The sequence below is a fragment of the Opisthorchis viverrini genome, assembly GCF_000715545.1.
Source record: "Opisthorchis viverrini unplaced genomic scaffold opera_v5_139, whole genome shotgun sequence".
In the NCBI taxonomy this organism is placed as follows: Eukaryota; Metazoa; Platyhelminthes; class Trematoda; order Opisthorchiida; family Opisthorchiidae; genus Opisthorchis; species Opisthorchis viverrini.
In genome coordinates this window covers 559,925-572,078 of record NW_008751795.1, presented here as the reverse complement: position 1 = coordinate 572,078, position 12,154 = coordinate 559,925, and the positions used below count along the sequence as shown (strand labels likewise).

The following is a 12,154-nucleotide window of genomic DNA, read 5'->3' as shown; positions in this document are numbered from 1 at the left end:
TAGGAAACAAAATAAAGGCTGCCTTCAATCCATTCAATAAATATCCATCTGATTATCTTCTGTTGGTTGGTCGGCCTTGGTGAGATGTTCGCACAAGTAGTTGCTTTAGTTACCCATTCTGTCAGCTTAATTCTTGACGGGAGGAACTGTACTATATTATCTTTTCTCTGTTGGTCGGCCTTGGTGAGATGTTCGCACAAGTAGTTGCTTTAGTTACCCATTCTGTCAGCTTAATTCTTGACGGGAGGATGTCACTGTACTATGTAATCGCAATCGGTTACACTTCTCGTCTTGGTTCTAGATACGGATTGCCATCCTTGGAATTACTGAGCACTGTGCGAGACCTTCGGTGTAAACCGGATCGGGTCTTGCGTGCCTACATTAGTTTGTTCCTGCGTCATTTGTGCGAGCCAGAGACAACTACATCTGATACCTTCAGTGATGGCGTTCCTCGTGAGGGGATCGCTCCACAGCATGTTCTCAGTCGGATCGGAATCATGGCGCTGGTGGCAAAAAAGGTGGGTGAAGAGTTGGAGGATTTTTTTAAACAAATCATTTTATCTTAAGGAGGTCCGGGCCGAAATCAACGCCATGTGGTGTGTAGTAAGCAGTTTTTTAATTATAAACTCAAAACAACGTAGTGGTATAGGTTGTTGCGGCAAAATCTAATAGACCCGGAAGACAAAAAACAGGACTATACTACTTGCTCAACTTAGAACTTATCCAAATACTTAAGCAGTGTGTTAAAGCCGTAAGTGGTAAATCACGTGAATGACTCCTTTGATTTTGCCAGTATCATCCAATCTACACAAATCAAGGACGATGAAGTAGCAGTCAGCTTTGATGTGACAGCTGTTCATACTAGCGTATCACTTAACGACTGTTTCTGTCTTATCTTGTGTGACGACTTACCTCTGGCACAGAGAAGGGCCTTAACCCCTGCTGATGTCATTACTGGTGTTGAACTGTGTCTAAGCACCACATATTTCGCTTTTCAAAGCACGCTGTACAGACAAACTGACAGTGTCGCTATGGGCTCTCCAGTATCACCCATTGTGACTGATCTCTTTCTTACACCATATTGAAACTAAGGTCTTGCGTGAATTCGCCCATCCACCACGCACCTGGTTGAGATATGTTGACGACATATTTACGGTCATATCAACGGCAAGTCTTTCTGAACTGCTTGAGTGGGCGATGCAGCAGTACACAATTCACGATTGGAACTGACAACGAGCAGAGTACCGTTAGTTTTCTGGACTGTAAGCTCTCCGTTAACGCCAACCGCGGATTCTCAGTGGGAATCCAGGGAAAACCTACACATTCAGACGGGCATTTGCTCTACGAGTCTTCGCATCCACACTACGTCAAACGCGCAGTTGTCGGATCGCCGACGAATCACATCAAGAAGCAATGCTCGGACGAATCCATACGAGCACACGAACTGGCGCGACTCAGTAGGGTATACAGTAAAATAACTGCCCCATGAGGCTCATTGCCCAACAAATGGGAAGAACGTTACACGGAACGATGAGATAGGAAGACAAACCCGATGGTCACCGTGGGAATACCCTATAGAGTTGGCAATTCAGTTCACACACACCCACGCACGCGGACCCAATCTGACTGGCAGCTAATCACAGGGATGCACCATAAGACACGGTAGCGGACCCGAATGTCTGTGCATTTGAGTTATATTCAGTGGATTGTAGAAAGGTCGACCGAAACGTCGGATTACGACAAACTAACCCGCTACGCTGTGTTTTGACTTTATAATTAAAACTCCTTGAAATAATCTTATTGTTGGGTGTTTTTTAGTAACTTTGGAGGTCACTTTGGATGCATTCTTTTTCAGTTGTGTATTTCACATCTCTGCTTAGGTAAAAGAGTTTGAACGCATCAACGGTCGCTGGAGTATTCCCGAACTGAAGCCCAAGTGTCGTGCGTTAGATGACTGCGATGACGAAGAATATATGGGTACCGAACCCGCTCTAACATCTGAACAGTCTCCCGCTGATCTTGCGGTTGATAAACCAGGAGAGGTTATGGACAGGTCGAACGAAATCCCTCAGGCGAGAGCATTCGCGGCTGAGAAACCTAAGTCGACCGATGAAGCCACGGATGACTCTTCAAAGGTCAGTGACGTAACGGAACCGATGGAATTGGATGAGACCAAGCCAGTATCCAAGTCCGCGCGATCGAGCAAAAGTGACGGAACGACTGATCTATCGGTTAGTCTAATAATTTTTGTACTGTCTATAAGTTGCTCACTGCGGGCATCTGCTTTCAATACAATTATGCAGGAACCCAAAAAATGGAATCCTTTTGAGACTGTATACGGACGGATTTTCCGACCTACATTCAATACCTACAAACTGCGTGCAGAGTGATGGGGTTTCGAAATCCTATTTGACTCCAACGGAGTGCACTCTGCGAATTATTCCCAGCACGGCTCCTTGATTTTCCAGCATATTTTAGACTTCCCTCACATGATGAGGTACACAAGCTAAATTGCCACATAACGTAGCCCACTTTTTGATTCCAGGCGCTAGAGAATAATAGAGAGAAAATAGGGAATAATAATCAATATTCTATGTCTTGTTCTGTTAGGCAGTTTTATGTTACAGAAGTCGCGCCACGACCCATTGTCTAGTACAAGTATGCACGTGTCGAAAAAATTTGTGGGATTTGGATAGGGGTGGAAAGAGCTCGTGGTTTTCTACTGGGCAAATAGAACTTTATAAAGGTAAACCCATTCTTCGCAAGCAATGAGAACAGCTAACCAAGCAATCCAAAGTGAGGGTTATATATATAGTGTATGTGAAGATTTGAGACATTTCGAAGTCAGGGATTCAATCAACAGTGTCAATGATAGAACCGACTTGCTATTTTGACATCTGAGAGATTTTCGTGTTGCAGGTCCTTATGGATTTGTAAAATTCACACCCAAACCACTCGTTTGAACAGTGCTCCTGTCCTGGCGCAATCAGCATTGCATATACTTGGCCGTTACGCAATTCGAACCCCGGACATCTAACGCGATGGGAGACGCTGGCAGGTTCCAAGCGTTCGTGACACTACCTGACAGGTGGACAAGCCAGTTCAACTATATACACTGCTGATGAGCGGTAATTAGGGGGGGGGGACTCGATTCCCTCTGGTGTGGACCCAGCAGAATAACTCCACCAGGAAAACAGGACTGCTTAGGCGAGAGCGATGTAATTGTATTGGCTGCAGCGTAGAGCCTCGTCTTTACGGGCGAACCTACACGGTTTGGAAGGGCAGCGGTCAACAGCACTGCGTTCCGTTGTAAGCATTGAATCAGGAGTGTTGCCTGTCGCAGTACCAACAAGTCAAACTTCTGAATAGTGGAAACACGACACGGTGGCTTTCCAGGTGACGTCTATAAGTGGCAAAAAGGTGCTAATATGCCGCTGATTGTGCTGCTTGGGTCAGACAATATCTATTGTTTGTTCTCATTCGGTAGGCTGTTTGCTCAGTCATCCAGGCGTAAGGGAAGTTGTATGTTAGTGACTTTCTGTTCTGGAGCTCCTATAGTGCAGTGAAGCGGGGTGAATAAGGGTCCGACAAACACATAAGAGGGAAGCAAGCGTTCGTGATGAGCGGTGTGCTCGGTTTCGCAACGACGCATTACGTGTGCCTATGGAAGTGGACTTTAATGTCGTTTTTGCCATCACTGGCCACGTTCGTCCGCTCGAACCGCCCATTTTACATCCTACCGAATCTCCAAGACGCTGGTTGGGACATGAGCCCATCAGTAACCAAATTTAGAAGGACTTTGAAGATTCGACTAGTAAATTTGTATCAATTTGGTGTTCACTGGGGCTTACCTGGAATCCAACTGACTCTCATTTATTGTGTTATTGTCTTATCTATGTGGAACCTAGTCCATGCTCTTCCGTCGTCAGTTGTGAATTGCACAGGTCTTACTGTGCTTCCCGCCACCACGGCATTCTGAATGGTGATGAATGACTTGAGAACGGAAAGCTGCGCACGGAGTTAGAACAGGGCTGTAATCTGTCTACCCAACACTGACCGGACGCTGGTTACCGAGGTGATGTGATCCGTGTGTCAGCACAGTTTGGTCGCGATAAACCACTACCTTTGTGGAGCAAGCCTCGGTATCCTATTTTCATTTTCCCTTACAATGTGGGGGTCAGTTTTGTGAACATAGTTTACTCAAACCTGGTCTATCCATGAAAGGTGATAATTTTATAGTTCTGGCTGTGTTCTGCATATGGCATCTGTTACCCTCTTCTGAAGGTTTTCACCAGTGTACATGAACTTTTAGATCCCCGACGAGGACGCAGCCCAGTCTCAATCTCCTCAGAAGGAAACTACCGAAACCAATAAACCTGCAGAGAAGGAGAATACGAATGAGTCCGAAACAGCCAAACCCCATCCATTCATGTTTAATATCGCTGATGGTGGTTTTACGGAGCTCCACACGATTTGGTTGAATGAGCAACGTGCATTGGTGAAAGATCGGGAGGCAGAAATATGGCATCGCCGCCACGATTACTGGCTCCTGGCTGGAGTAGTTAAACATGGTTATGGGCGTTGGCAGGTGGGTAGCAGTTTTGGTTAATGCACCAGTTGTTAATTAGCTGACCTGTTACGATTGTTTCGGTGAACAGCTTGCCCTGTCACCGCGTTTTTAGTAGCCTACATGGTTTCCCACACACGACACGGTGGCTTTCCAGGTGACGTCTATAAGTGGCAAAAAGGTGCTAATATGCCGCTGATTGTGCTGCTTGGGTCAGACAATATCTATTGTTTGTTCTCATTCGGTAGGCTGTTTGCTCAGTCATCCAGGCGTAAGGGAAGTTGTATGTTAGTGACTTTCTGTTCTGGAGCTCCTATAGTGCAGTGAAGCGGGGTGAATAAGGGTCCGACAAACACATAAGAGGGAAGCAAGCGTTCGTGATGAGCGGTGTGCTCGGTTTCGCAACGACGCATTACGTGTGCCTATGGAAGTGGACTTTAATGTCGTTTTTGCCATCACTGGCCACGTTCGTCCGCTCGAACCGCCCATTTTACATCCTACCGAATCTCCAAGACGCTGGTTGGGACATGAGCCCATCAGTAACCAAATTTAGAAGGACTTTGAAGATTCGACTAGTAAATTTGTATCAATTTGGTGTTCACTGGGGCTTACCTGGAATCCAACTGACTCTCATTTATTGTGTTATTGTCTTATCTATGTGGAACCTAGTCCATGCTCTTCCGTCGTCAGTTGTGAATTGCACAGGTCTTACTGTGCCACCACGGCATTCTGAATGGTGATGAATGACTTGAGAACGGAAAGCTGCGCACGGAGTTAGAACAGGGCTGTAATCTGTCTACCCAACACTGACCGGACGCTGGTTACCGAGGTGATGTGATCCGTGTGTCAGCACAGTTTGGTCGCGATAAACCACTACCTTTGTGGAGCAAGCCTCGGTATCCTATTTTCATTTTCCCTTACAATGTGGGGGTCAGTTTTGTGAACATAGTTTACTCAAACCTGGTCTATCCATGAAAGGTGATAATTTTATAGTTCTGGCTGTGTTCTGCATATGGCATCTGTTACCCTCTTCTGAAGGTTTTCACCAGTGTACATGAACTTTTAGATCCCCGACGAGGACGCAGCCCAGTCTCAATCTCCTCAGAAGGAAACTACCGAAACCAATAAACCTGCAGAGAAGGAGAATACGAATGAGTCCGAAACAGCCAAACCCCATCCATTCATGTTTAATATCGCTGATGGTGGTTTTACGGAGCTCCACACGATTTGGTTGAATGAGCAACGTGCATTGGTGAAAGATCGGGAGGCAGAAATATGGCATCGCCGCCACGATTACTGGCTCCTGGCTGGAGTAGTTAAACATGGTTATGGGCGTTGGCAGGTGGGTAGCAGTTTTGGTTAATGCACCAGTTGTTAATTAGCTGACCTGTTACGATTGTTTCGGTGAACAGCTTGCCCTGTCACCGCGTTTTTAGTAGCCTACATGGTTTCCCACCTGAACACTTTTTATTCTTACGTAGTGGCAACAACTCGAAGCCATTTGGGCTCTATTACACCCGCAACTTCCACATGAATTGCACCCACAGTGCGCACTTATCTGCCAGCTTCGTGGTTCCTACTGAAACACATTGATTCCCAAAACCATCCATCCTGGATCCATCTTATAAAAAAAGAAGCCCAAATCTCCTGGGATAGTTGAAGGCACTGGTGGCGCCACTTGATATACCTAAAAATGGAGGCGAGTCTATCGTCGTGCTACAGTTTGTGCGCCGTTGCAACCCACTGAGCTATACAAGGATAGGTTTTCCTACTGTGTTAGTCAATGGATATAGGTTCGGCAATCAATCTGTTTACTCATCTCCTTGCAAATGCAAATGTCACCCTCGAACACAAAGTCTAACGGCGCTGCAGATCTTGCTTGTGAAACTCTATGAAGTTTGAATTCATGTACCCACTTGCCAGTGTTCTCAATGGGCGACGCGTGCGACCGAGCTGAAACTAATCCAAGGCAGGGTTGCAAAGTGTGGCAAGGAAGAGATTGGTGCAGCTTCAAACAGAGCTATTTCGTGTGCTTTATTCCCCATACCCCCAGGTAGACAAATCCCCTCCCTATATGGCCCACTGTCTTGCGGGTCAGAGTGAAACATTTCCAACGACCTTCAGTTCGGCCTAGTCTACTCGCTTTCACAACTCCATCGATGTCCTTCCCTGCTTACTCCTCCCACTGACAAATGCCATTCGGTCACTCAGCTGTTGGACCCGCTGTTCACTGGAGTTGACCGAAATAACGAATCTGGTCAACACAATACCTTTCAGCATTTGTATTCGATGTCGGATAGGCCAACAAGTCTCTCACTCGAACTTCAATATCTTGACGTCAAAACACTACCTCAAAAAACGGCGGCAAAATCCTCATCTGCTAATTTGCCTTATGATACCTTGTTGTCTTCCATAAACCACACACACTTACTTCGAACTTCAATGCATTGTGATCGTTGTTTATGATTTTCTGAACAACGAAAACAATCCGTAAGAATGCACTTAGAAAACACGTTTTCAGATTCAGTCAGGGATGATAGCAATAGGTTTCTTCGCCTTGCTTGGATGTATGAAAACGCAAAACAATGTCAAAATGCGGTTTGGAAGTCTTCTCCATCGAGTGGCTATTCCATAAAAGTCTGTAGAGGAAAGCAATCCAACCCAGGGATTTGGATGATTGTCTACAGCTCTCCTGGGGTAGATGGTACAACGCAAACTACCAGATATTTCAATGAGATTGTGGATCACAGATGTGAAAAATACGGTGCTCTCATTGCATGATTTGCAACCGGACGGCAAACATCTCCCAAATGTTCCACTTTTCACCTAGGGCAGTTCAAGTATCTCGTGAAAATGACCATCTTCTGGAGCGAATCATTGCATAGAGTGTGATTCACTGTCGCGCGTAAGTAAGAACTAGTGCAATCATCACCCTCAATGTCGTTATGTTATTTCGCTCTTTCGTAAGTTGAATAGTTTTACGATCACGCTAAGGTTGCGTAAGATTTCACCCCAGATGGGGCTTCTATTATACGCACACAAAAAGAATTCGGATCGTCGAAAAGCACCAGTTTCAGTTAGTTTCGGTGAAGCGTAGTTTTGTAAATGTCGGTTGCATTCCTTTAGTTCTGCCTTAGGTGATAGGGCTGAAGGCAAATTTTTCTCATTTTTGTTTCTTACTTCGCTAATCTTATCATACTAAAGGAACTAATTGACGAACTAGTCTGGTATTGCATGTCCATTTACGAATCAAAATAAAACCGGACATTTTGAGGCTCCATGATGGCTCTTCTCTCATTCCAGGACATCCATAATGACCCGCATTTTCTAATAGTCAACGAACCATTCCGGAGCGAGGCACAGAAGCCAAATTATCTAGAAATAAAAAATCGCTTCCTTGCGCGGCGGTTCAAGCTGCTGGAACAAGCACTAATAATCGAAGAACAGTTGCGGCGTGCTGCACAGTTAAATATTCCATCAGACCCGACGGACCACGTGCAAAATTTAAATCGCCGGTTCTGTGAACTTGAATGCATGGCGACCGGACAACAACAGCTTTTCAACGACGCACTGGCGGGGAACAAATCACTGGTCCCACTCCTCCTGAAAGGTAAGTTTTGAAGTCATCACTTCACTTACCAGTTTTTCGGGTTTTGGCACAAGCTACTGATTGTATTGTCTATTGTACTGCCCTAGTCACCCGGTAGATTCTTAGATAACTTGACAGTTTGTCCAATGTGTCTCCTGTTGAACCTCAAAGACTGGGTGAAGATGTGCCCAATGAATTAAGATTTAGCGCCGTGTTGATAATGTTTAAATCACCAACTATTTTTCTCCTGCTGCGGGCGCGTCGGTGCAGTCCCAAATACTTCCCTAATTAGGTGTTCATTTGTGTACATGTGAAGTAATTTGTCGGTATCGACGCAATACTCAGCTGGGTAACATGTTTCTATCGTTAATTACGGTCCAGCATGTGATAAGCATGCTATTCGACCAAACGGGTTTTAAAGGTTGGACAGACGTTGATTGAAGTTCAGGAAGTGCACCCATTTGACAAGTCTCGAGCAGGGCGAAAATGATAGCTGATCGCCGGCAGTTGTTTTGCCAATCCCCCCTTGCGGGAGAAAATTGCTTTTCTTTAATATTAGCCAAAGTGAGCTCGACGACTCTGCGATTGCTCCCGGGTGGACCATCCATATTTTTTATTACTGGCATTCTGTCCGCAGGCCTAGAATGAGCGGTCCTCCTGACGGGCTTTACGGAAGAGCATTTCTATTTAGTGAGATGCCGGGTTCTGCAGGCCCAAGAGTTTCGCGCACCTGTGTATTACTTTATCCATTTGTATTGTTTTACACCACACCCATCGTGAATTGCATTAGCTATCGAGCTTTGTCTTCCGTACCAACACTTTAGTTCTCACTGCGATGGAAGACCTGCTGGCTGATATGAAACAGGATGTGACTCGCCTGGTCAGCCTCCTTCCGCGAATGCTTCCAGTTTCACAAAGACTACACCTGAGTCACACCGGTCTGTTATCCAAATTGACTCAACCGTCAGTGAAGCAACCAGAAGAGGCCACTATCGCCGCCACCAACCCTGAAACAACAGTTAATCGGTGAAACATACGCGGGCTATTTGTACAGTTTCTCTCCTTACTCTTGTTTTTACCACTCGTACATCGCCAAACTCATCGTGCTGTGTTGTGTCATTAAAAAAAACAGTGTGTACCTTTCAGCTGTTTTCCTTTACCGAAAACTGAGATAGGGTTGGAAAACAATTAGGATTTCATAGATACTATAGTCAAATAGCGCGCACGTACATTGTCGTTCATGATTTAAAACAGCGTCTTAGAAAAGTAACAAGGCATATTTGAATACAAAGCACCCAGGTCGTATAAACTATGAAGAATAGATTCAGATTAGTGTCAGCAACAGCGAGTGATGAAAACAAAAGCAACGAAGAAATGCGGTGATTTGAGTTTAGGCAACTCGCAACTAACAGAATGTGCGTTTCCGCGAAAGCCACACCCGTCTGGGCAAATGCGAAAGCGAAGCTAAGGAAGGGTGATGTCGCGGCGGAGGCTTGGTCATCCTTCCATTTTGTGCATTTTTGCTATTCTTTTGCGAAGCTCCATTGGGAACAGTTCATAGCAAGATTTACATACAGGCTTGAGGTCGAACTCGTAGAATTTGGTCCTGCACGTCGAGGGGGGAGAAACAGAACAGTTCAATTGGAGCATATGAAACACGTATCGGGCAACCGAAAAGTCATTACGAATCGGAGATTATACTGAAATCCCAAGTGTACCCAGATTTCCGAGTCCGCACATGGCCGTCGAAAGGAAAGCTCAACTATTCTCCGATAAGAGGCCGGTACCACCTGTGTTAGGTCCTGAAACCCGCATAATCACACGGCTTCATCCCCAGCGTTAGTCTCTATTGTGGAGGAAGAATTGGATGACTAAAGATAAAGACAGCAGCTACTCAATAACAGTACGTCATTTGCGGGTGCATCTCTGCATCGCGCTGAAATTCTGGAACACGAATAACACTCCATGGAAGTTCAGTAAACTCAAGTATCAAATGACCATGACCTAACACGGGCTGAAAACTTCAATGTCAAAATTGTTATCTAGTCACTCCTTTGTGATTATTGTAACCCAAACCTAACATACAAAGAATCGTTCGATCATAATACCCTACCGGGGCACAGCTGCCATGCCATCCGAAGGAAGCACGAGGGCTGGGATGCTGCCAGCTGCCCAAGCATAGACAGGAGCAGTCAAGATTCGCGCTTTAACCACAGCCTTCTCGAGTTCACGCAAACGTGGAAAAGCACCCATGCGTCAATCGGCTAAGCTGGTCACGTTCAACCGACCAACATCTGTGAGGGAGGAGCTAATCCTCCCCCATTGAATGAAGTCCGATCATCGTGGGCATGGTAAATGGTAGCTTTGCGATATTAGTTTGTCCTTGGCATCATATCCGTACGCTGTTTCCCAGGTAGCAGACAATTCTGAAGGCGGCAAATCAAGCAGCTCGATGAAAGACGGTAAATAGGAATACGATGCAGAGGAAAAGTCTCAGCAAGTGCTGGAACCTCACATTTACCGCCAATTTTGGATAGATAGTCATATGACAAACGGGCATAAATAAGAGAGAATACTTTGGATCATAAACATTTCCACAAAAAATGGATAGAAGAGCCGTTTGTTTGCACCATGAAAATAGTGGCGCGGTCAACGCCTCGACGGGGAACTAGCTCTGAATCGATTACTGACTAATCGCCCATCAGAGGGAATCCAAAAGCAACTGGCGTCGTCTTAAAGTGACCAGAGCTGAAGATAAATACGTTTGCTCATTAAGATTATCAGCTGTGGGAACCACGGACTTGTAGTGGTTATGGCTGCCGCAGTCTCATTCACCGATGATTTGGGGTGGTGGGGTAGGTAGCTGCGCATTAGAGGCGGGAGCTGGTATAATTGGTGCCTAAATACAGAATTGTTGATGGACTTTTAAGTGGGAAGATTTAAAAAGGAGTTATGCACTGAAGCCAATAGCTTGGATGCACAAGATCATCATCATCAACGACAGCATGACATCAGTGCTCAACACCAATGCTTCACTGCCGTACAGCCATGACTTATTTGAAAGCCTTCTTGTAAAGAAAAGAATAAAGGTGGATGGGGGAGGGACTTAGTGCTAGCTTAACACAATCATTCCGAGGTGCCTACACCTCCAGACATTCATTCAGGCAATCTGGACAGAAACTGACAACAAGAACGCCACTGACATCGGGTGCCAGCCATATCTTGTAGTGTCTCCAACCAGGCACAGTGAGGATCACGCGGTCCCCATCCTGGAAGAAGAAATCATGCCATCGACCGGGTCGCCTTAATCCCCGAATGCAGCAGGATGGGGAAACGAAATCAGACAGTAACTTGGTTCTGACACCATAGCCTGTTTTAGTGGCGCGCTCGCCCAGTCGTATAATAGCACTTCGTACTTTGAGGGTGAGAGACGCAATTCGAAACGCATGGTAACATCACTTAGGTTATTTGGTGTGTTTCTTATCTGAATGGAAACTGAAAGAAGTAGCGCAACATTGGCCAAATATTCAATGAATTTAAGGGCTTCCCAGGAAAGAAGGTCCAAAATTAGGGTGAAAGACAACAAAAGTTTCTCACTTAATTAATCCACTATTAGGTTATGGAGAAAAGGTGACAAACAGTAAGCCTGAAGGGCACCACTTTTGGTCATGTTGGGAGAGTATTCCCAGCAGACCTTAACGCGCCCGCAGGTATATAGTATGATGGTTGGAGGACTGTGAAGAAAATGCGTGGCACACCATTGAAAGATAGACATCCCCACAAAGCAGCGCGACCGAGCCGGACATTACGTTCAGACATGAGAACAACAATTATTGTTTTTCTGTGTGACGATGCTCCAGCAGTTGTCGTGAGGTAGAGATATGGTAAATGCAGCCACGACCCGAACGGAACTCTGCTTGGTTTTCACGGCTCTCCTCACAAAGGTGCTGGTATTCCTGCGTGGGATCATATCTGTGGGCAACTTGGAAGCGATCATG

The 12,154-nt window shown here is 45.7% G+C and overlaps 1 protein-coding gene across 1 annotated transcript in view; it reads left to right on the top strand.

Annotated features, from left to right (window-relative positions):
• T265_06604 (hypothetical protein) overlaps positions 1 to 10,041 on the top strand; it is a gene marked incomplete at both ends in the record, with an annotated part of 36,209 nt that extends 26,168 nt beyond the window's left edge. The window contains 6 exons of the mRNA XM_009171908.1: positions 302 to 518; positions 1,881 to 2,231; positions 4,313 to 4,588; positions 5,634 to 5,909; positions 7,871 to 8,177; positions 8,981 to 10,041. Of these exons, the coding sequence (XP_009170172.1) occupies positions 302 to 518; positions 1,881 to 2,231; positions 4,313 to 4,588; positions 5,634 to 5,909; positions 7,871 to 8,177; positions 8,981 to 9,186 (1,633 nt within the window). The remainder of the gene's footprint in view (positions 1 to 301; positions 519 to 1,880; positions 2,232 to 4,312; positions 4,589 to 5,633; positions 5,910 to 7,870; positions 8,178 to 8,980) is intronic.
• Positions 10,042 to 12,154: the final 2,113 nt, after the last annotated feature.